The sequence below is a fragment of the Chiloscyllium plagiosum genome, chromosome 6 (assembly GCF_004010195.1).
Source record: "Chiloscyllium plagiosum isolate BGI_BamShark_2017 chromosome 6, ASM401019v2, whole genome shotgun sequence".
NCBI classification, from domain to species: domain Eukaryota; kingdom Metazoa; phylum Chordata; class Chondrichthyes; order Orectolobiformes; family Hemiscylliidae; genus Chiloscyllium; species Chiloscyllium plagiosum.
In genome coordinates, this window is record NC_057715.1 from 14,085,789 (window position 1) to 14,107,193 (window position 21,405).

General features: G+C 44.7%; 1 protein-coding gene across 1 annotated transcript in view; it reads right to left on the reverse strand.

The window, feature by feature from the left end:
* Positions 1 to 2,507: 2,507 nt before the first annotated feature.
* Positions 2,508 to 21,405, reverse strand: part of LOC122550474 (growth arrest-specific protein 6-like) — a 33,048-nt gene continuing 14,150 nt past the window's right edge. The window contains exons 6-15 of the mRNA XM_043691240.1: positions 20,842 to 20,964; positions 17,146 to 17,271; positions 15,430 to 15,551; positions 14,528 to 14,646; positions 9,574 to 9,769; positions 8,825 to 8,986; positions 8,434 to 8,602; positions 6,417 to 6,568; positions 4,088 to 4,319; positions 2,508 to 3,232 (exon numbers count right to left, since the gene is read on the reverse strand). Of these exons, the coding sequence (XP_043547175.1) occupies positions 3,081 to 3,232; positions 4,088 to 4,319; positions 6,417 to 6,568; positions 8,434 to 8,602; positions 8,825 to 8,986; positions 9,574 to 9,769; positions 14,528 to 14,646; positions 15,430 to 15,551; positions 17,146 to 17,271; positions 20,842 to 20,964 (1,553 nt within the window). The 3' untranslated portion in view covers positions 2,508 to 3,080. The remainder of the gene's footprint in view (positions 3,233 to 4,087; positions 4,320 to 6,416; positions 6,569 to 8,433; positions 8,603 to 8,824; positions 8,987 to 9,573; positions 9,770 to 14,527; positions 14,647 to 15,429; positions 15,552 to 17,145; positions 17,272 to 20,841; positions 20,965 to 21,405) is intronic.

Genomic DNA, 21,405 nt, shown 5'->3' on the forward strand with positions numbered 1-21,405 from the left:
TCAAATGTTCATTGGAACACTGCAGCAAACAGGTCATTCAGCTCCTCAAGTCTCTTCTGCTATTTATTGCATCATAACAAATCTGTACTAAAATATTCCACCACCCCCTAAACGCTCCTGTCCAGGAATCGTAGAACCCCTATAGTGGGGAAGCAGGCCATTTGAGTCCAAACTGACTCTCCAGAGAAGTATCCCACTCAGACCCATCCCCCCCATTCCATCCCTGTAACCCTGCATTTCCCATGGCTAATCCACCGAGCTTACACATCCTCAAGTTAAAATTATTAAGTGATCCCCAGCATCTGTTACCCTCACTGTGAGTGACATCCACACTTTGTGTCATGTTTCTGACCTTCTCCCGTGAACGTCCTGATGCTGATTTTAAATTTCTGCTCCTTCGTCCTAGTCTTCACACTCCACCAGTAGAAATAGTTTCTATCTAAACATTTTTTGGTCTGAATCCTAAAGTCTCTGTTCCAGTGAAGAAGAGCCTAGTTTAAGGAATTTAGCCACGCTGTTTATCCTTTTGGAGGCACTGAATACAGAAAATTCTGTGTTGCCTTCCATCTAAAGTAATTTATATCGTTAGTTAATTAAATGAGGAGAAAGTGAGGACTGCAGATGCTGGAGATCAGAGCTGAAAATGTGTTGCTGGAAAAGCGCAGCAGGTCAGGCAGCATCCAAGAAACAGGAGAATCGACGTTTTAGGCATAAGCCCTTCTTCAAGAATGAGGAAAGTGTGTCCAGCAGGCTACCTTTTATCTTAGCCTGCTGGACACACTTTCCTCATTCCTGAAGGGCTTATGCCCGAAACGTCGATTCTCCTGTTCCTTGGATGCTGCCTGACCTGCTGCGCTTTTCCAGCAACACATTTTCAGTTAATTAAATGAATAAAGTTTCGCTTTGAAGTTTATTGTGAAATTCTGATTTGAAAAATGGATCTTTTAAAGTAGTTTTGCTTTATCTGGCAGACTTGCATGTAGACATCCCCCAGGAAACATGCATACCCTCCCAAGATTTGTGGGACAGTGAGATGATTTACCACCCACTGTTCCCATTACCCTGTTGTGTACAACAGTCAGAGACTGACACCTGCTGACAACTAGCAGTTATTGCACCAACTGGCCATAATGATTGTAATGAGAACATCCCTTCACTCCTACAGCATTGTGATGTTACCTAGTGTGGTGACGAAACATCTGAAAATGAACATTACAACTTCCTTTAAGTTCCACTTGCCCCCCACTCACCCCGGCCCTAGCTCTGCAAGTTTCTGCAATTCAAACATTTCACAATTCCCTTTTGCAAGTTATGACTGAATTTGCTTCAATCGCCCTCTCAGTCAGTGCGTTCCAGATCAGAGCAAGTTGCTGTGTGCAAAGAACATTCTCATCAGCCCCTCTGGCTATTTTACTGTTTTTCTTACAGACATTTCCAGACAGCGGAAATGTTTATTTCCACGTTGCTGTTTATTTCCACATCAAAATACTTCATAAATGTAAACTAAATCACCCCTTAACTTTCTCCGTCATCCCTGATGCTTAATAAGAGACGAGAGGCCGGAACTTCTGAGGCAAATAACTCACCTCCTGACTGCCCAAAGCCTGTTGAAATGGAACGAGTCAGGAGTTTGATGGAATATTCCCCAAATGCCTGGGTGGGTGCAGCTCCAACAACACTCAAGAAGCTTGACACCACCCAGACCCACTTGCTTGTCACACCAGCTACCATTTTCAACACTCATTCCCTCCTCAACTGAGACACAGAGTCAGCGATGTGTTCCACCTACAACATGCATTGTGACAACTCATCAAGCTTCCTTAACAGCATTTTCCAGATCCACAGTCTTCACTGTATAGGACAAGGGCAACAGATGCATGGGAACCCCACTGCCTGCAAGTTCCCATCCAAGCCACGCTCGATGCTGATCCAGGATTACATCATCCCTTTTTCATTGTCACTGGAGCAAAATCTTGGAACTCCCTCTCTAAAACAGCACTGCAGGTGAATTACACCAATGGACTGCAGTGATTCAAGAAGCCAGCTCAGGGTAATTAGAAATTGAAAATTAAATGCTGGCCATTCCAGTGGATCATATCTGATCTTCATCTGAAACCATTTTCCTATATTATCCTTGAGTGCCTTAATAGCCTAGATATGTGAACCCATCACTCTCTACCTTGAACATCATGATTGTGCCCCTCTGAGGATGCAATTCCCAGAGATCCACCACCTTGACTGAAGGAATTTTGCCTTATCTCAAGTCCTGAATGACTTGATCCTTTTCTCCTGACTCACAAAGCAAGGGATTACTGCACGGTAATCTACTATGTGGTGTTCCACTGGATTACAATCTAGTGTGTTGTGGTTACTTACATTGCTGTGTGATGACTGACAACATTATGATCCATTATATCTGGATCTACTCTGTCGGGATCAACTCTCTCTCTTATGTGGATCAGTAACTTTAGCAATACGTTTTCCTGTTGCACTGATGAAATCACACATTAAGCAGATAAAATAATTTTATAAACTTTGCATTTTGAGTATCTGAGTCTTGGAAATAAAATATCATGGCTTTTTTGGTTAGGTATCTTCATTGTGTGAAGTTTATGTCCAAATTTTGAAATGCCAGTGTTTGTAAGCATACAGTTTGAATATAACAAAGTAAATGTACTTGATGTGTTTTATATAAGCCACATTTGAAAAGCATTAGTACATGATACTGTGATCAGCTTATTGGATACATGAGGATAAGCATCTGAAAACTCTGCTGTTCATTGCCAGGGTTGATCTGCTCCTATTTAATCCCAGTTCACTGAATTGTTTTTATCTGATTATGATTGCGAAATTGTATTATAGCCACTGCCTTCATTACAAAACCAACTTGCCACACATCTTTGTCTCATGAGCCTTCGCTATTGAACGGCCTTGCTTTTGTCTCACTCCCTCAACCTCCCACTCCAAACAGGGAGGGAACCTTCACTGTTAAGGCTACAGCAACTCGGTCACATCAGCTCTCGGAATGAACAGGATTCAGCTTTAGTGCAGCAAGCAGGCGAGAGGTCGAGTACCGTGTGCTAATCTCTCTCAACCACTAGAGGGCAGGAGTGTGACCTTATGTCGTTGTGTTTGTAAAGAGCTTCGTCCAGGTCGATGTAGTGGTTATTGATGCGAACGTGCATACAGCCTTGGTAGAAGGCAGTCACTGGGGTAGACGTTACTGGGACATCTGCAAAATGAGACATTGTAAAAGGTTAGGCAGCTGGGCAGCAGCATGGACAACCTGACACTTTCATTATGTCCTTGTAAATTCCAGGATTAAGTAACACTGGGAAGTTGAATTCACCCAATGGGTCTGATGGATATTGTTTTTCATGTCTTCATTCCTTGGTTTTTTACATTCAAGTGCGAGTGTGTGTGTCAGGACATGACCGGCACTTTCCTGTCTGTTAATGACAATGAGCAGGGGGTCAGGCTGACTGTGCTACAGGCCAGGTAACCCCTCACCCAATGACAGGGGACATCCTGCACCAAAGCAGCCCAACCCCACAAAAGAGAGAGTTTTGACTGGCACCTCTGAGTTTCACCCAGAATAAACATTAAGTACAATCCTCATGGCGATTCAATGTCAGGGAAGGTGATTGCAGTGTGCTGGACTCCAGTTGGTGACATGAGAGAGTGAGAGACGGATCGGAGACATCTGGAAACACAGACATGGCAGCTGTGACCAGAACACAGTTTGTCACTGAATTCAATATGGCGCCGGGATGGCTGAGCATTTCAGTGGATGGGGTGGGTGGAGGGCTCCTCTGGAAGTGAAACCGTGATACTCCTGAACAATACACAATAATTCCATGAGGTAACTAGCCAATTTCCAGTAACATTGTTCAGAGAACTAACCAAGAAACAACATCACATAGTGGGGGAAAGCTTGCAATTACAGTGTGACAGGTAAAACGTCGACATGGAACTTTGTTTACTACAAGTCTTAACATAAGAACGCCACAGAGAAAATCATGAAAGGAAATGAGGGTGATGTGGACAAGGGTGTGAACATGCCACAGGTATATGTCATGGCTTTTACCTGGAAGTCCACCCAAGTAGGACAGCACTGAGCCTTGCATATACTGGTCCAGTTTGGAGAGATGTTCTGCGAGCTCTGACATGGCCAATGGACTCTCACCGACCACTCCAGAAGATTCTAAGACAATACGGCCTCTCGTTGCAATGAGCTGGACGGGCCATTTGTCTCTGGTACAAAGTGTCAGTCCTTCCAGTTTATAAACTATCACGTTCTCGATAGCTAGGATGATGTTCTAATAAAAAAAACAAGTTGGGCTTTGTGTCAGTTTAACAGGATAAAATGACAAAAGGTGCTTTACAGGAGCATGATCAGACGCTGTAATGGTGCAATGCCCCTCCCAGAGTCCTGCATTGAACGGACAGCCGAGATTCTGTGCTCAGATCCTGAAAAGGTTCTAATACAACTCCCTGAGGCTGACATCAAACTGACAGTGACACCCAGGATCGTGCTAAGTTGATTGCATGGAATTATTTTTTTTGTGAATTTCTTACATGGTTTACCATGAGCTTGATTACTCTAACATCCAATTTTTGAACTTATTCCCGACTTTTATTCCTGATGATTGCGATGCTCATTGAACTGTGTATCCCGTTTCAGTAACAAAAGGCTGGGACGTTTCCCATTGGTGCAAAGGAGGTTGAGAGGTAACAGTACAGGGGTTTATAAATCCAACAGGGGTATAGATAGGGTTAATGGAAGGTGTCTTTTCCCTAGGATGGGGGATTTCAAGACCAGGGGCACATTTTTATGGTTGAGAGGAAAAACATTTTTTTAAAAATGTGAGGGGCAAAGTTTTTACACAGAGGCTGGTTCATGTGTGGAGTGTGCTTCCTGAGGAAGTGGTGGATGTGAGCACAGTGACACCATTTTAAAGACATTTGGATAAGTCTATGAATAGGAAAGGTTTGGAGAGATATGGGCCAGGAGCAGGCAGGTGGGACTAGTTTAATTTGGGATTATGTTCAGCATAGGCCAAAGGATTTGTTTCCATGCTGTATGACTCTGCGACTCATTCACATTTGGATGAGTTAATAAATGTGCTGTCAGTTCAGAACAGTAGTATAAATTAATTTTTCACATAACACAATAGTTTAGCAGTACAGTCAACAGCAGTATTCCCTGAATAACTGAGCCTTGCAATGCTGGGTAGAATTGAAAGATACCATCTAGCATCCCTCAGCACTGTTCCATAAATGTTCCCAGTCAGATTGCAGGCTTGAACAGCCCAGAAAGTGGATACAAACAACAGATTTCACCTCAAAGAACATAAGCTGCTTAGATGGAATCACTGAGGTTACAACACTTTCAGAGAGAGGTCACACGACCTGACCTGTGGATGCTAAATCTGTTGGTTTTGAACACAAATAGCTATAGAGTGGTGTGGTTACATAGGTGTAGTTGCATAGTTCAAAGCTGTTAATAATCTGTGTTTAGTAAGTTTTTTTTTTAAAAATAGCCACATTTTTCTTGGTTAATGTAAGGAACCTGGATGACTTGCTCCTGACACTGAATCAGGAGCAAATTACTGCAGATGCTGGGATCTGGGCTGAAAACAAAAAGTGCTGGAGGTCACAGCAGGTCAGGCAGCATCCATGGAGAGAAAGCAAGCTAACATTTTGAAACTAGATGATGTGTGTGTGCGTGCACGTGTATGTGAGAGAGAGAGAAAGAGAGAGTTGCAAGAATCACTTTCTTTCATGGACAATAGAGGAGGAATCAGGCAACCTTCCTGACTGGGTCAGAATAGCAGCATGGGTTAAATGCAGAGTTAGAAAATCCTGCACACTGTCCCCCTGAGGTCATTTAATCTCAGCAAACCTCCCGTTACCAGAGTGAATCTCTCCATGTCCACACGGCTGGTCTCTTGGATGCAGAAATGACAATGTCAACAATGTGTGTGTTTGATCTGTACACAGCCCAGGTAGTCTGAACACAGGTGCAGACTAACAGAAGGAACAGTGCACACTCCCTCAGTTACTCCTGTAAGAAACAGTCATGGTCGGATCACGTTTTACACTATTGTGGTAACTCTCTCACCTCTTCCTCTGCAACGGTTGTGACCTTTCACCCCTGAAGCCCTTTGACCTTTCCCGCACCACCGTCCTTGACCACTGGCTATTATTCATGGATCAGGAAGGAACGTGTCTTCCCCCAGTTTGGAGTTTGACCCAGCTGGAATCTGTCACTGAGTCAGGAGCTGCTGTGCAAACGCCTTCATCCTCAATCTTATAAAGCAATGAACAGAAGCCCATTCTGTTACCCACTGGGTGAGAGGATCACGGTTCTCTGACATCGACGCCCAATCCCATTATTTTGTCTCGTTAATTACCTGTGTAGCAGCATCCAAGTCCGTGATGGCCAGGGACAGTGAGACATTGCTGCCACTTACAATCGCAAATAAGACGCCCGTGTCTACTGAGGGTTGGATTAAAAGGTCCACGTTCACCGCCCAGCTCCCAACATCATTGCTCAGTTTTGTCGCTGAGTTTAGAAAAATAAAGTTTGCTGTTTTAGTCAAATTCACCCAGCACAGATTCAAGAATCATTTTGTAAGTGCACACTCAGTAAAACTTAGGAGCTGGTGTAGGGTGTTTGGTGCTTCAACCCTGCTCCACCAATCATTACGATCCGATTGTGGTCACAGCACCACTTCCTGTCTGACCTCCATAACCCTTGGCATGCTGGTTTATTTTATTCCAGTGAATAATTCAGGGCCAGCAATTCAGATTTAAGATTTTATGGAAACGAAGGGAGGTAAGATGAGGAAAATATTTTATACTTTTAAGTTGGTAAGATCTGGAATGCACACCCCAATGATGGGCTGATAGGCCTCCTGTATTTTGTGATTCTATCCCTCTGCAACAATGACTTATTTCACTAAGTAAGATTCAACACACTACGCTATCCATTCCACGTGAGCCGACTGCACTGCCCTGCTCAGGATTGTTATAAGGTTTACATTAGAATGGTGCTGGAAAAGCACAGCAGGTCAGGCAGCATCCGAGGAGCAGGAAAATCGATGTTTCGGGCAAAAGCCCTTCATCAGCACAGCTCTGCCTTAACATCATGGGATGTGCTCTTGTAGTTGGGATTCCCATTGTGTCAGTTCGGAGGTCGTGTCATGTGACCCAATCAGCACCATTTTGGAATGGAAGGAGTTCTCTGGACCAGTGATCCAGAGGCCCAGCCTAAAATTCTGGGACATGGGTTTGAATCCAACTGTAGCAAATGGTGAAATTTGAATTCTACTAAAAGTTTGGAAATAAAAAACTACTGTAATGGCAACCATGTAATCATTGTCAATTATAGAAAATACCCATTTGATTCACCAATGTCATTCAGGGAAGGAAAACTACTATCCTCACCTGGGCTGGCCATTATGTAACTCCAGACCCACTGCAATGTGATCGATTTTTAACTGAGCTCTGAACAGGCCTTTGAAGCGATTCAGTTCAAGGCACTTAGGGACAGGCAATAATGCTGCTCCAGGTAAGTGACACACGTATCCCATGAATCAAGAAAAGAATTACAAATATACACTTTAGGATTGAACAGTGATTCTACTTAAAGACTACGGTGTGTTGAGAAAAGTCTGACAGAACCCAGACACAACTTTCATTTTGGTTGTAATGGGGGAAAATCTGATTTGCTTCAAGTTGAATCACTTAAAAGTTGCACTTTTCAGGAACACTATTACAATGTTAAGCAAGAAATTAATGTGTGAATGCAGAAACATTTCTAAAACATCGACCTCAGTCTGGGAGTTCCAAAAACCATCAGCCAATTGGATGTGTAAATGAAATCCCAGACGTCCATGATGATGATACATAATAGGTTGGACTGGGTCTGAATGGTCTGATTGAGTGAGCTGATAAACAATGGAGCGTTTGAGGATTCAGTACTGGATCTCAGTGCTGCTCATTATCAGTCTGGAGCAGGTTAACAGCAGCAAACATTGTAAAGGTGGGATTAAAATGGGAGTTGGAAAGATCAGGTAAGAGCATGGAAGGGGAACAAAACAAAAAAGTGTAAGCACAGTGACATAAAACAACTCTCAGATTGAAACTGTTCCAGTTCATAATCGAGCCGAAACAAAAATACGAAATAAATTTATGAATATTACGAAATTCCCTACTCTGAATCCAGGGTTAATTTAGCTTATACAAAATGAACCTCATAGGTAACTTCCTCCAAGAGGCTGACAGTGATGCCTCAGGCATCAGGTGTACACATGCCTTGTGTCATCAGAGCTGGCAAAAATGAAGCTTTTTCATAAGTGACATGAAGATTGCCAGTCAATGACAGAACTCCAGTCTGATGTAACAGGAAGAGAATGGTTCACTTACCATATGTGATGTCAAAGGAGGCAAAGCCATATCCAGGAAAATAGGATCCTATCCCAATGTCAGAGAAACATTGCAACCTTTCATCATGTTTGATAGTCTCACTTGTTATCGTGTCTTCACCATTCATCCAGTTCCACCCACGCATGCAGGCATCCAATCGAGGATTTATCTGCAAGAGGACCAATCAGATCGTGAGGTCGCTTGGTAATTGAGAATCGCAGTCAGATTCTCATTCCTGATGTGGAATGTCTTGAACAGAGAACTTAGAGGAAAAGGAATCATTTCAGAGGAAGCTCATTTTCAGAGGAGAGAAACAAGGCTCACATACTCTGTAAGTAATCCCGAAGCCTAGCCTGATCGTTGGAAAGCAGTGTGTCATAAAGTCAATTACCGATTTAACAAGCTGCCCTTCATTAAGTAGGCCTCCAACAGAAATGTCTATCTGAAATGATCCTTGTATCTCCTGGAACAGGCTTGTGGGGATGTTAATATGCATCACCGCCTCTCGGGCAACTTTCACAATCAAGCTGTTCCTTGATTCTTCAACGGAAATCTGAAACGGAAAAATATTTTGCACCTTCAGAAACAGCAAAGTGAAACTAATGGACACAGTCAACGCAACGTGTAAGGTGCCACACTGGAAAGGCAGAGCCTGTACAACATTGACAACCATGAACATGGTCCTCTCATGTACATCAGCAATGAAGGGTTTCCATTTAACAGAACAATCAGGTACAGGAAATTTTAACTGGCTCCTTGTTAGCCAACACTCTCAATAAACTGGCAAGAATTATATCCCTTAAATACCAGAAGTTTACTGTGTTAATGCGATGTCTGAGTAATCAGTTGAGGGTGTGAGTGAGAAGGCTCTCTGCTGGTAAGTTTTATTTAAGGCATCATTATTTCAGTCAATCAGGTGGCAGATAATGTATAACTGCGACATATATACCCCCTGCATTTCATTTCTACATTGATTATATGGCTCTCTTGATCAATCGGTTATTTGATCGACCAGCACACTCCTGGCCCCATGAGTACTGGTCAATACTACGTTGTCTAACAAAAGTAGCTGAACCCCAAAGCCCCACAAACGCTCCTTAAAAGAAGTGCAAGTGAAGTGGTAAGCAGCTGTGAACATACCGTGTGCCAATTGCCATTGTTCAGGAGTGGACCTCCAGTGGTAACGCCACCTGTAGCCTCATTGGTGTTACTGTACTGAACTTGCAGCTTCCCATTATGCAGTCCCAGCATGATCCAGTTGCTGTTTTGCTGAAGTCCAGCTTGGAATATTGTACCTTCTGTATCAAACGTTCGAAAATCGAATTCCACCGAAAAGCTGCCCATTAAATAATAAGCAATCATTACCCGGATTACTGAGGAACACTCTCACAGCGAGTGTCAGCAACTCTGACTGGAGCACCACGTAACCAACCAATTACCTCACTCTCACACTCCTGTCATTGGTCACATGGTATCTCACGTGAGCCCCTACAGCCAGTGAAAAACAAACAGACTTTCCCAGTTAATCTTCACGGAGTTAAACATTTTCACCACCAGTCAATCCCCATTCCCAACACAGGTTTAACTTGTAAAACTTGGATGTATATGGTGCCTTTAACCTAGTAAAGCACCTCAAGGATTGTGACAGTTAGCAAAGTCAAAATGCTGGGACACAAAATGAAGCAGAGCAAGATCACAGACAAAGACACATCCCTCCCTGACACGGTCAATGCTCTCTACACTAGGTTCGAGCAGAATGCTAGAGGTGTGGAGGTGCCTGCCCCGGACCCACCCGTTCCCTCGGTCACTGCTGCAGACATCAGGTCGATCTTCCTGGAAGTCAACCCAAGGAAAGCGATGGGGAGTCCCTGGCCAAGCACTCAGATCCTGTACAGACCAGTTGGCAGAGGGATTCACCAACATCCTCAACCTCTCCCTCCGACAAGCCGAAGTCCCCACCTGCTTCAAGAAGGCCACCATCATCCCCGTACCTAAGAAAGCACATGCAATGTGCCAAAATGACTACTGTCCAATGGCTCTGACCTCAGTAATCATGAAGTGCTTCGAAAGGCTGATCATGACCCACATCAACTCCTATCTCCCAGCCTGTCTCAGTCCCCTACAATTTGCTCCCCAGTGTAACAGGTCCACAGCGGACACCATATCAGATTAGATTACTTATAGTGTGGAAACAGACCCTTCGGCCCAACAAGTCCACACCGACCCGCCGAAGCATAACCCGCACAGACCCATTCTCCTACATTTACCCCTTCACCTAACACTACGGGCAATTTAGCATGGCCAATTTACCTAACCTGCACATTTTTGGTTTGTGGGAGGAAACCGGAGCACCCGGAGGAAACCCACGCAGACACGGGGAGAATGTGCAAACTCCACACAGAGAGTTGCCTGAGGCGGGAATTGAACCCGGGTCTCTGGCACTGTGAGGCAGCAGTGCTAACCACTGTGCCACCGTGCCGCCCACAAATCCCCAGCCCTGTGCTCATCCCTGGAACATCTGGATAACATCAGACTCCTGCTCATTGACTACAGCTCCGCCTTCAACACCATAAACCTCTCCAGACTGATCTCAGAACTCTGTGACCTTGGTCTCGGATCCACCATCTGCAACTGAATCCTCAGCTTCCTGACCCACAGACCGCAATCAATGAAGATAGGGAACTGCACCTCCCCCACAATAACACTCAACAATGGAGCCCCCAAGGATGTGTCCTCAGCTTCCTACTGTACTCCCTGAACACTCACGATGGTGTTGCCAAATTCCAAACAAGCAGCATCTACAAGTTTGCTGATGGCACCACCATGGTAGGACAGACATCTAACGACAAGTCAAAATAGAGAAAAGAGACAGAAGGCTTGGTGACATGGTGCAATGATAACAACCTCTTAATGTCGGCAAAACTAAAGAACTGATTACTGCCTTCAGAAAGAGAGGAGGAGAGCACGCCACTATCTACATCAGAGCTGAGGTTGAGAGGGTGGAGAGTGTCATCTTCCTCAGAGTGACAACCTGTCCTGGATTTCCCATGTAAATGCAACAGTCAAGAAGGCACAACAATGGTTCTTCTTCGTCAGGCAGCTGAGGAAGTTTGGCACGTCCATAAGGACCCTCACCAATGTCTACAGATTCACCGTTCTCTACAGACTCACCGTTGAAAGCATACTGCCTGGTTGCACAATGGACTGGTATAACAACTGGACTGGAAGAAACGACAGAAGATTGTGTGCACAGTCTAAACCATTAAGAAAGCCAACCTCCCACCCATGGACTCCATTTACATGGCTTCCTGTCATGGAAAGGCTGCTAAGATCATCAAGGACCCATTCCACCCCAGTTATGATCTCCTACAACCTCTTCTATCAGACAGAAGATACAGAAGCCTGAACACACACCAGCAAGTTCAGGAACAGCTTCATCCCGGCCGTAATTAGACTGATGAATGGACTCTCTAGCCTCAAATAATGCTGATCTTGCCAACGCTGATCTTGGGTGGCACACACCCTGTGCAATGTAACCTGTATGCTTCTGTCTAAGTGTTTTTGTTCTGTACATCCTTGCTTATTATATTCTGCCTGTACTTCTCGTAAACAAAGCGTTTCACTGTACCTCAGTACACGTGACAAATAAATAAATCAATCAACAAATATTTGTTCATATGTGGAGAAATTAGGGTAGATGACTAGGTGATGAAAGCTTGTTCAAAGGGGCAGATTTTAAGCAGCGAGTTAAAAGGGGGAGAGCAATACAAGTTGTACAACACAAAATAATGCAGCACAGAAACAAGCCTGTTAGCACACCAAGCCTGCACCAATTCTAACTACTTGTTGCCCAAGCATGGTTTCATCCATCTGTTCACCTGTCGTCCATGTGTCTCTTAAGATACATCTTAAACATTGCTAACATGCCTCCACTGGCAGTGCATTCCAGGTGCCCACCACCTTTCGTGTGAATCATTTTCCCTGCACTTCTCCCCAAACTGATCCCCCTCTCACCTTGAACCTGCACCCTCTTGTAGTTGACCTTCCCATCCTTGGAAAAAGCCTCTGACTATCTGCCCAATCTCCGCCTCGCATAATTTATCAAGAGACTTCCAGTGAGACGATTCCTGCACTAGGGCCCAGGCAGCTGGCAGCACAGCCTCCAGATTATGGAGCAATTAGAATTGAGATTGTTCGGAAGGTTGGAACGAGGGGGGGAAAAAGATTGTGAGAAGAGAGGGAGGGAGATTACAGATGTGACCCTGGAGAGATTTGAAAATAAGAATGGAAATTCTACAATTCAGCTGTTGGCAGGGCAAATACTACTGTGATTAGTGAGCATGGTGGGTGAACAGGATTACGTGTGATTTAGGACTCAGACAGCAGAGGTTGTTTTGGGACAATTTTACTGCTTCAACTTCCACACTGAGAGTGACAGACATTTGTTCAGTCACAGTCTCCAGGTCAATGGAACAGGTTAGCTATGATCCCACTGAATAAAGGAACAGGTTTGAGGGTTTGAATGGTCTTCCTCCACTCCTGTGTTCAAAGCTTTCATTGTGTAGATATTTCCAGACAACATTAATGACTTGAAAGACTAAAGGCCTAAGCACTTTCAAATGTTCTGGAGTCCTGCCCAGTGGGACTAAAGACTGATAATCATGTGCACTGGGGCTCTGTAAGAACTTGCACAGTATTTGGCCATTAGTGAGCTCCAGGCACAGTCCCATCTTGGCCGAGTGAGACGGCAATATTCTCATAGCCTGTGCCAGGAGGACCCCACACAGGGATTCAAACCAAACGTAAGGCAAGCTTTATTTCAAAATATTCATTCAACAAGTTTCAATTTTGCATAAGGAAGCAATTTATGCCCATGGTTATGTTTTATTATTTATTTGTCCGTTCTGTTCAAACTTCACACAACCCGGACTTATCGATTTGAAACAAAATTCACTCAACTTTAAAAGATGAAAGTTTCAGGGTGAAGGAGCACGCTCCCTAATAGACAGAATGAAAGAACTTACCTTTATATAGCACCTCCTTGACCTCAGGAGATCACAAAGTTCTCTCCAGCCAATAAAGCATTTGCTGTCCTTTCTGACGCAGACAAATTCTAGGATCAGCTGCACACAGTTTCACAATTCAAGGTTTGGGTAAAGATTTGCGGCTCTGGTGTCGGTTGCAGTAGTTCTGGGTATGTTCGCCGAGCTGGGACGTTGACTTACAGATGTTTCACCCCCTGTCTAGGTGACATCCTCAGGGCTTTGGAGCCTGCTGTGAAGTGCCGCTGGACTGTACCATCTGGAATTTATTTGGTTCCGTTCCTGCTGCTTCCGGTTGCTCGTTGTAGTGGCCGGTATATTGGGTCTAGGTCTGTTTGTTTATTGACGGAGTTTGTGGATGAGTACCATGCTTCTAGAAATTCTTTGGCTGTCCTCTGTTTGGCTTGTCCGATGGTCGTTGTGTAATCCAGGACAAGCTAAACAGAAGACATCCAGAGAATTTCTAGAAACATGGCACTCATCCACAGACTCCATCAACAGACATATCGACCGAGACCCAATATGCCGGTCACTACAACAAGCAACAGGAGCCGGCAACAGGAAGCAGCGAGAACGAAACCAAATAAATTCCAGAATAGCCAGGCCCACAGCACATCACAGGAGGCTCCATAGCACTGAGGATGTCACCCAGGCAGGGACAGAGCGCTTGCAAACCAGCTCCCCAGCTCGGCGAACATACCCACAACAACTGCAGTTTCTCTGTTCTCCCATTCAAAGACACAGTAGAAACAGAAGACTATTCAGCCCCTCAAATCCGTTCTGCCATGCAAACCGATGGAGACTTGGCTGGACCTCGGTTTCATATCCCCACCTTGGTTCCATATCCATTAATCACTTCACCCAATCGAAATTTTAGAATTGACCCCAGTCAAAACAGATTCTTGTGGCAGACAGTTCCAGATTGCCACTGCTGTGTGTGTGTGTAGGAGGGCTTTCTGACCTCACTCCCTGAACAGCCTGGCTCTGATTTTAAGATCCTGTGCTCTGGACTCGCCCAGCAGTGAAATCCTGTGGCAGTGACAATGCCTCACCTTGTTTGCTGCTTTCTTTTGAAGTTAAAACGCATCACAGGAGTCCCTTTGAAGAATCGTCCCAGATATAAGGACCCTTCGTTTTTCCAAGTGTTCAGTGAAGCACATGGCATAATAAGCTGAAACAAAGAGACATCAAGATGGCTTCCTGTTTTCAAGAAAAATGTCCTGTAGCAAATTTTACAATGTAGCAACTAGTCAAAATGTCACAATGGAGATATTTTTCCAAGGCCAACTACCCATTTCTGTTTCTTGTTGGATAATATTAAGAATGCCCCAAAAGGTGTATGCACCTCAAAGGTTTCACAATCATTGCAGTCCAGACGGACACTCCCACAACTCCTTCTCCCTTGTGACCACCAAAATCCCTGACTACACCATTTAGGTTCTTGAGTGATGTTTGAGCTGCACTCATCATCCAGGCAAGTGGCGTGCATTATACCACACCCCTCACTTATGCCTTACCGATACTGGACAGGCTTTAGGGGGGAAAGAAATGGTGTGTTACTTGCCACAGAATTCCCAGCATCTTACTTGCTCGTGTAGCCACAGTAGGACCCGTCCAGTTCAGTTTCTGGTTAATTATTAACCCCCAGGATTTTAATGTTTGGAGATTTGGGGATGGCAATGCCATGGAATGTCATAGGGAGGTGGTTAGATTTTATTCGAGATGCTTAGCATTTGCGTGGGGTGATTATTGTTGGCTCAAATTCGAAGCCTGTCCAGGTCTTGCTGCATAATGAGCAAGGACTGCCTCACTATCTGACAAACCATGAGCGGAAATAGACGATTGCTAAAATGCACTTACTAAATAGCCACAAAATAAATAAATCATGTGGCGTCAGGTTGTCTTATTCTCCCCATTGTTCCACCAAGGAGACAAAGTACAAACAAGGTCTTACTGTACAACTCTGTAAGTCCGCTGCCAACTTGAGGCCTTGCTTTCCATCACAGAAACAAGCATATCCACCACGGGTATTGACACAATCTCCAGCACAGATATTCTCTTCACACTCATCTATATCTGAGCGGCAGAACAAAGGTTCAATATTATGACACATATCCTTGATTTGTTAAGCTTTAAATTAACTCAGCACGTCTTACTGCCAATGAAGTGTCATCACTGCTGTATTGCAGGAAACATGGCAATGAATGTTCCACAGGAAAAAAACAATGAGATAAATGATGAGATAATCTGGTCTTTGCAATGTTATTTGAGGGAGCACTCCTGCCCATTATAGTGCTGCGGGGAGGCTTTAGGTATGCAGGAAGGCATTGTACTTCTCTTCAAGATAGCACTTCTCAGAGTGCAACACGCCCTCAGTATTGTACAAGTGGGCTTGACTGGACTGAGGAATTCCTGCAGTACTGTCCTGGGACTGAGAGAATTGACCTCCAATAATCTTAATGACCCTTCCTTTGTATTAAGGATGACTGTCTCCAGGGGAGAGTTGTCCCATTCATCTGTTGGTTGACAGCACCTCATTGAGCCAGGGTGCACCATCTAGTTTGATGGCAATGAGGTAATGAATGCTGAGCACAGACTGTGCTCAGACTGTTGTTTATTGCCCACAGTACCTCACGGATACCTAGTCTTGGGCTGTTCAATGGTTAGATATATATTTAACTGGGCCCACCTTGCAGGGGTGATGCTGTCATATGCCTCAATAGGCTGTGACCTCAGTGTTTCTTCCTTACAGAAGTAACTAAGGAGTTTGGAACCTGAATTATTGTTGGGACTAGGATGGATAGCTTTTTGTTAAACAATGGCACGATGAATTATTGATCAAAGATCAGAATATGGCATGGATTGGGGTGGAACATGGCCCACTCTTGCTCTTAATTAGTACATTCATATCCCCCATAATCAAATGGGACAGCAGAACAAGCTTGAGGGGCTGAATGAGCTCCTCCTATTCCTATGTTTTGCAGCCTGTGTTCAAGGATGCGAGCCTATTCGGAGTATTAACTGCTAGAACTGCCAACAGTTGTAACCCCTCCTCTCAATGAAACCGTCCAACACCCCCAGCAGTATCTGACAAAATAATTACAGTCGGGATTCCCTCCAGCAAGTTCCTTTCAGGGCATTTTGACAAACCTCAATTAGATAAGAAGCTCACATCAATGTTTACGGAGAATTAAAGCTCACCAGCTGGTGTGTTAGTGTTCCCCGAGGTTCAGTTCCTTCAAAAATCAAATGTGGAAATCACCTTCCCAGAGTGAATTCCAGCCTGGAACAATTCTAATCATTCCAACCTGGCTCAGGCTCCAAGCTGCAGAGTTCCTCCCGAAACCTCAGCAATTATCCCTCATGGTGCCCCTTGTAACCTTTTCGATCATGTTTTCAGTCACCTGTCCTAAAGTCTCCTTATATGGCTCAGTATCAAACCGCTCTTATGAAGTTCTTGGGGTTTGTTTTCCATAACACTGATGACAATATATAAATGCTAACACTGATGACAATATATAAATGCAAGTTGATTTTCTTGTTGAAATCTGTCATTTTATTCTCTGCAGTGAAACACCTGCCCGGATTGACACCAATAAGGAACTCGCACCTGGAAGGATGATTAGTTCCCAGTTTCCTTACTCCAGCATAGAGTTTGGGAAGCAATTACCTTCACAAGACTTCGTCGAAAAGTCATATTTGTATCCAGGATCACATGTGCACTTGTAAGACCCCAGTATATTTTCACAAACTGCCAATCCACAAATCTCCGAATCCAACGCACATTCATCGATGTCTGGAAGTTTAAATTATTTTTATATGACTTGCAACTTACAATAATATCAACTGAATTAATCTAATTAACTAAACATTTGAAGCAGCTGAACAAAAACCAACGACTGGAATAAAATGTATCCTAAATTATAAGAAAAAGGAGTGTCAGCGGTTCTGTTCACTCTGAGAGCTGGCTCAAAGAGAGCTGGATCTGTGTCAAGGGAAACAAAATGTATTCTGGTACGCGGGGCAGCCAGAGACCGGAAGGCTGATGACTGTCCTGCAGGAAGGCTAGCCAAAGACAGTCTGATCAGTATGTGGTGTGGATGGGTGTTAGGTCTCCTTTTTTATAGCTATATTGGGTCTGTGCTCTATGCACTGTTTCTCATTGATTGCACTGTCTTGTCAGTGCTGGCTACTGTTACCTTTGAATGGAAGTGGGATTTGAGGTTTGTCCTCATCTCCCTGAAAACTGGTTGAACGGTGGAGTTTGGAGTTTGGCTTTACTGCCCTTTCCCCTATATATAGTGGGTTTTTTGTGAACTGCTGTTTTCTGTTTATTGTTAACTGTATTTTGTACTGTTTAATAAAAATTTTTTAAAAATAAATAAAATGTATCCTGATCTCCTATCCTAACATCTCATTACTCAACAGCCTAAAGGCACCACACACTCATGACAGAAAACCTCTCTAGTCGTGAGTTTGGTACTGGAAAAGCACAGCAGGTCAGGCAGCATTCAAGGAGCAAGAGAATCAACGTTTCGGGCATAAGCCGAATAAGGAATGAGGAATGAGGCTTGTGAGCCAAGGGGGTGGTGAGATAAATGGGTAGGGGTGGGGCTGAGGGGGGAGGTAGCTGAGAGTGTGATCGGTAGATCGACGTGGGGAGTGTTCAGCCACGGGGCAGTGGGGTTGGTTGGTGCGGGTGTCCTGGAGATGTCCTCTGAAATGTTCTACAAGTTGGCATCCAGTCTCCCCAATGTAGAGGAGATTGCATCAGGAGCAATGGATACAGTAAATGACGTGTGTGGAAGTGCAGGTGAAACTTTGATGGATGTAGAAGGATCCTTTGGGGCTTTGGGCGGAATGAGGGGGGAAGTGTGGGCAGAGGTTTGCAATTCCTGCAACGGCAAGGGTAGGTGCCAGGAGGGGAGGTTGGATAAGCGGGGGAGCGTGGGCCTGACAAGAGAGTCGCGGAGGGAACTCTTTCCGGAACACAGATAGGGGTGGGGAGAGAAATACATTTGTGGTGGGGTGTCCGTTAGAAGATAGCAGAAATGGCAGAGCATGATGCAATGTTTACGGAAATTGGTGGGGTGGAAGGTGAGGACTGAGGGGTTCTGTCTTTGTTGCGGTTGGAGGGGTAGAGTGTTTGAGGGCAGGAGTGCGGGAAGTGGATGAGATGCGCTGGAAGACATCATCAACTATGTGGGAGGGGAAATTAGGATCTTTGAAGAAGGCCATCTGGTGTGTTCTATGGTGGAACTGGTCCTCATGGCAGCAGATGCAACGGAGGCGGAGGAATTGGGAATAAGCGATAGCATTTTTACAGGAGGCAGGTGGGAGGATGTGTAGTCCAGGTAGCTGTGTGAGTCAAACTCCATCAATGTGACTGACTCAACATTGTTATCATCCACAAACGCACTGACTCCCACAGCTACCAGTCCATGCTGACCATAATCCCAAACTAAACTAATCCCACTTGCCTGCATAGGCCCCTTGGCCCATATCCCTCAAAACATTCCTTAATTGTGTACTTGACTAAATGCCTTTTAAATGTTGCAACAGTATCTGCATTCAACACTTCCTCTGGAAGTTCATACCACACACGAACTACTCTCTGTGTAAAAGAAATTGCTCCTTGTGTCTTTTTAAATTCTTTTTCCTCTCATCTTAAAAACATGCCCCCTGGTCTTGAAATCCCCCACCCTAGGGAAAAGACACCTGCCATTCACCTTATCTCTTAACCCTCATGATTCATAAATCCCTATAAGTCACTTCTCAACCTCCTATGCCCAGTGAAAAATATCCCAGCCTATCCAGCCTCTCTTTATAAATCAAACTCTCCATTCCTGGCAATGTTCTAGTAGATCTACTCTGAAACCTCTCCAAATTAATAATATCCTACCAAGAACAGGGAGACCAGAACTGGACACAGTATTCCAGAAGAGGTCTCACCTATATCGTGTACAACAATTCTGGAACACAATCATTCTTTGTTAAGGCCTTATTGAATTGGGGCAAGGCCAGCATTTATCTTCCATCCTTACTTGTCCTTGAGGTGGTGTCCTCTTGAGTCATGCCAATCCTTGTGGTACAGGGACATCCACAATGCTGATAGGGATGGACGTCCAGAAATTTGTCCCAACGATAGGAAAGGAATAGTGATATGTCAGGAGGGTGTGTGGCTTGGAAAAGAACTTGCCAATGATGGCGTTCCCATGTGCCTGCTGCCCTTGTCTTTCTGGAGGTCATGTATTTTGCAAGTGCTGTCGAAGAAGATTTGGCAAGTTGCAACAGTGCACCTCATAGAGAGCACACACTGCTGCTACTGAGCATCAGTGATGGAGAGGGTGAATGTTGATTGTGACGGATAGGGTGTCAAGGTGTCAAGCTTGAATGTTCTCAAAGTAATAAATCCTCCAGTCAAATGGAGAACACTGCAAAAGCCTCTTCACCCCATGGACTGCAATGGGTCAATAGCACTGTGGATATACCTTCACCCCATGGAGTGCAGTGGGTCAATTGCACTGTGTATATACCTTCACCCCATGGAGTGCAGTGGGTCAATAGCACTGGAATATACCTCCACCCCATGGACTGCAGTGGGTCAATAGCACTGGAATATACCTCCACCCCATGGACTGCAGTGGGTCAATAGCACTGTGTATATACCTCCACCCCATGGACTGCAGTGGGTCAATAACACTGTGTATATACCTTCACCCCATGGACTGCAGTGGGTCAATAACACTGGAATATACCTCCACCCCATGGACTGCAGTGGGTCAATAGCACTGTGTATATACCTCCACCCCATGGACTGCAGTGGGTCAATAACACTGTGTATATACCTTCACCCCATGGAGTGCAGTGGGTCAATTGCACTGTGGATATACCTTCACCCCATGGAGTGCAGTGGGTCAATAGCACTGTGTATATACCTTCACCCCATGGTGTGCAGTGGGTCAATAGCACTGGAATATACCTCCACCCCATGGACAGCAGTGGGTCAATAACACTTTGTGTATATACCTTCACCCCATGGAGTGCAGTGGGTCAATAGCACTGTGTATATACCTTCACCACATGGACTGCAGTGGGTCAGTAGGCAGCTCAACACCTCACCTCAAGCCTATTTAGCAAAGAGCAGTAAATGCCACTACCAATCATATCCCAGCATCGAACTGTAGAACCTCAGGCCCATCCCAACAGTGATTTTTCCTTCCTTCTCCTGTCCATTTTTCCCATCCGCAAATGTCAATGAACGGGAGCCCACAAATGTGAACATCTGAAATTATAAAGTGATCAGGTTGGCCTTCTCCCTCAGAGTCCAAACCCACAGGACTCTGTCCCCAGGTGCCCACCTCACCTTCACAACGTCGATTGTCCTGCTTCTTGATGAATCCTTTCTTGCACAGACACTCGTAACTCCCCTCCGTGTTTGAGCAGATGTGTTCACAGCCACCATTGTTGATTTCACACTCAATAATATCTGGAATGCAGAGAGTCACAATGTCAGCAGCAGAACCAATCCCAGTATTACTTAACTGAACCAATCACAGTATTAGTTAGCTGAACGAATTACAGCATTAAATAAAAAGCGAAAGACCTGCAGATGCTGTAAAATCGAAACAAAAACAGAAGTTGCTAGAAAAGCTCAGCAGGTCTGGCAGCATCTGTGGAGAGAAATCAAAGTTAGCGTTTTGGAGGAAGAGTCACTGGATCCGAAACATTAATTCTGATTTCTCTTCACAGATGCTGCCAGACCTGCTGAATTTTTCCAGCAACTTCTGTTTCCAACACAGTATGAGCTAACTGAAACAATCAGAGGATCAGTTTCCTGATGAAGGACTCTTGCCCGAAATGTTGATTCTCCTGCTCCTCGGATGCTGCCTGACCCTGCTGTGCTTTTCCAGCACCATTCTGATCTTGA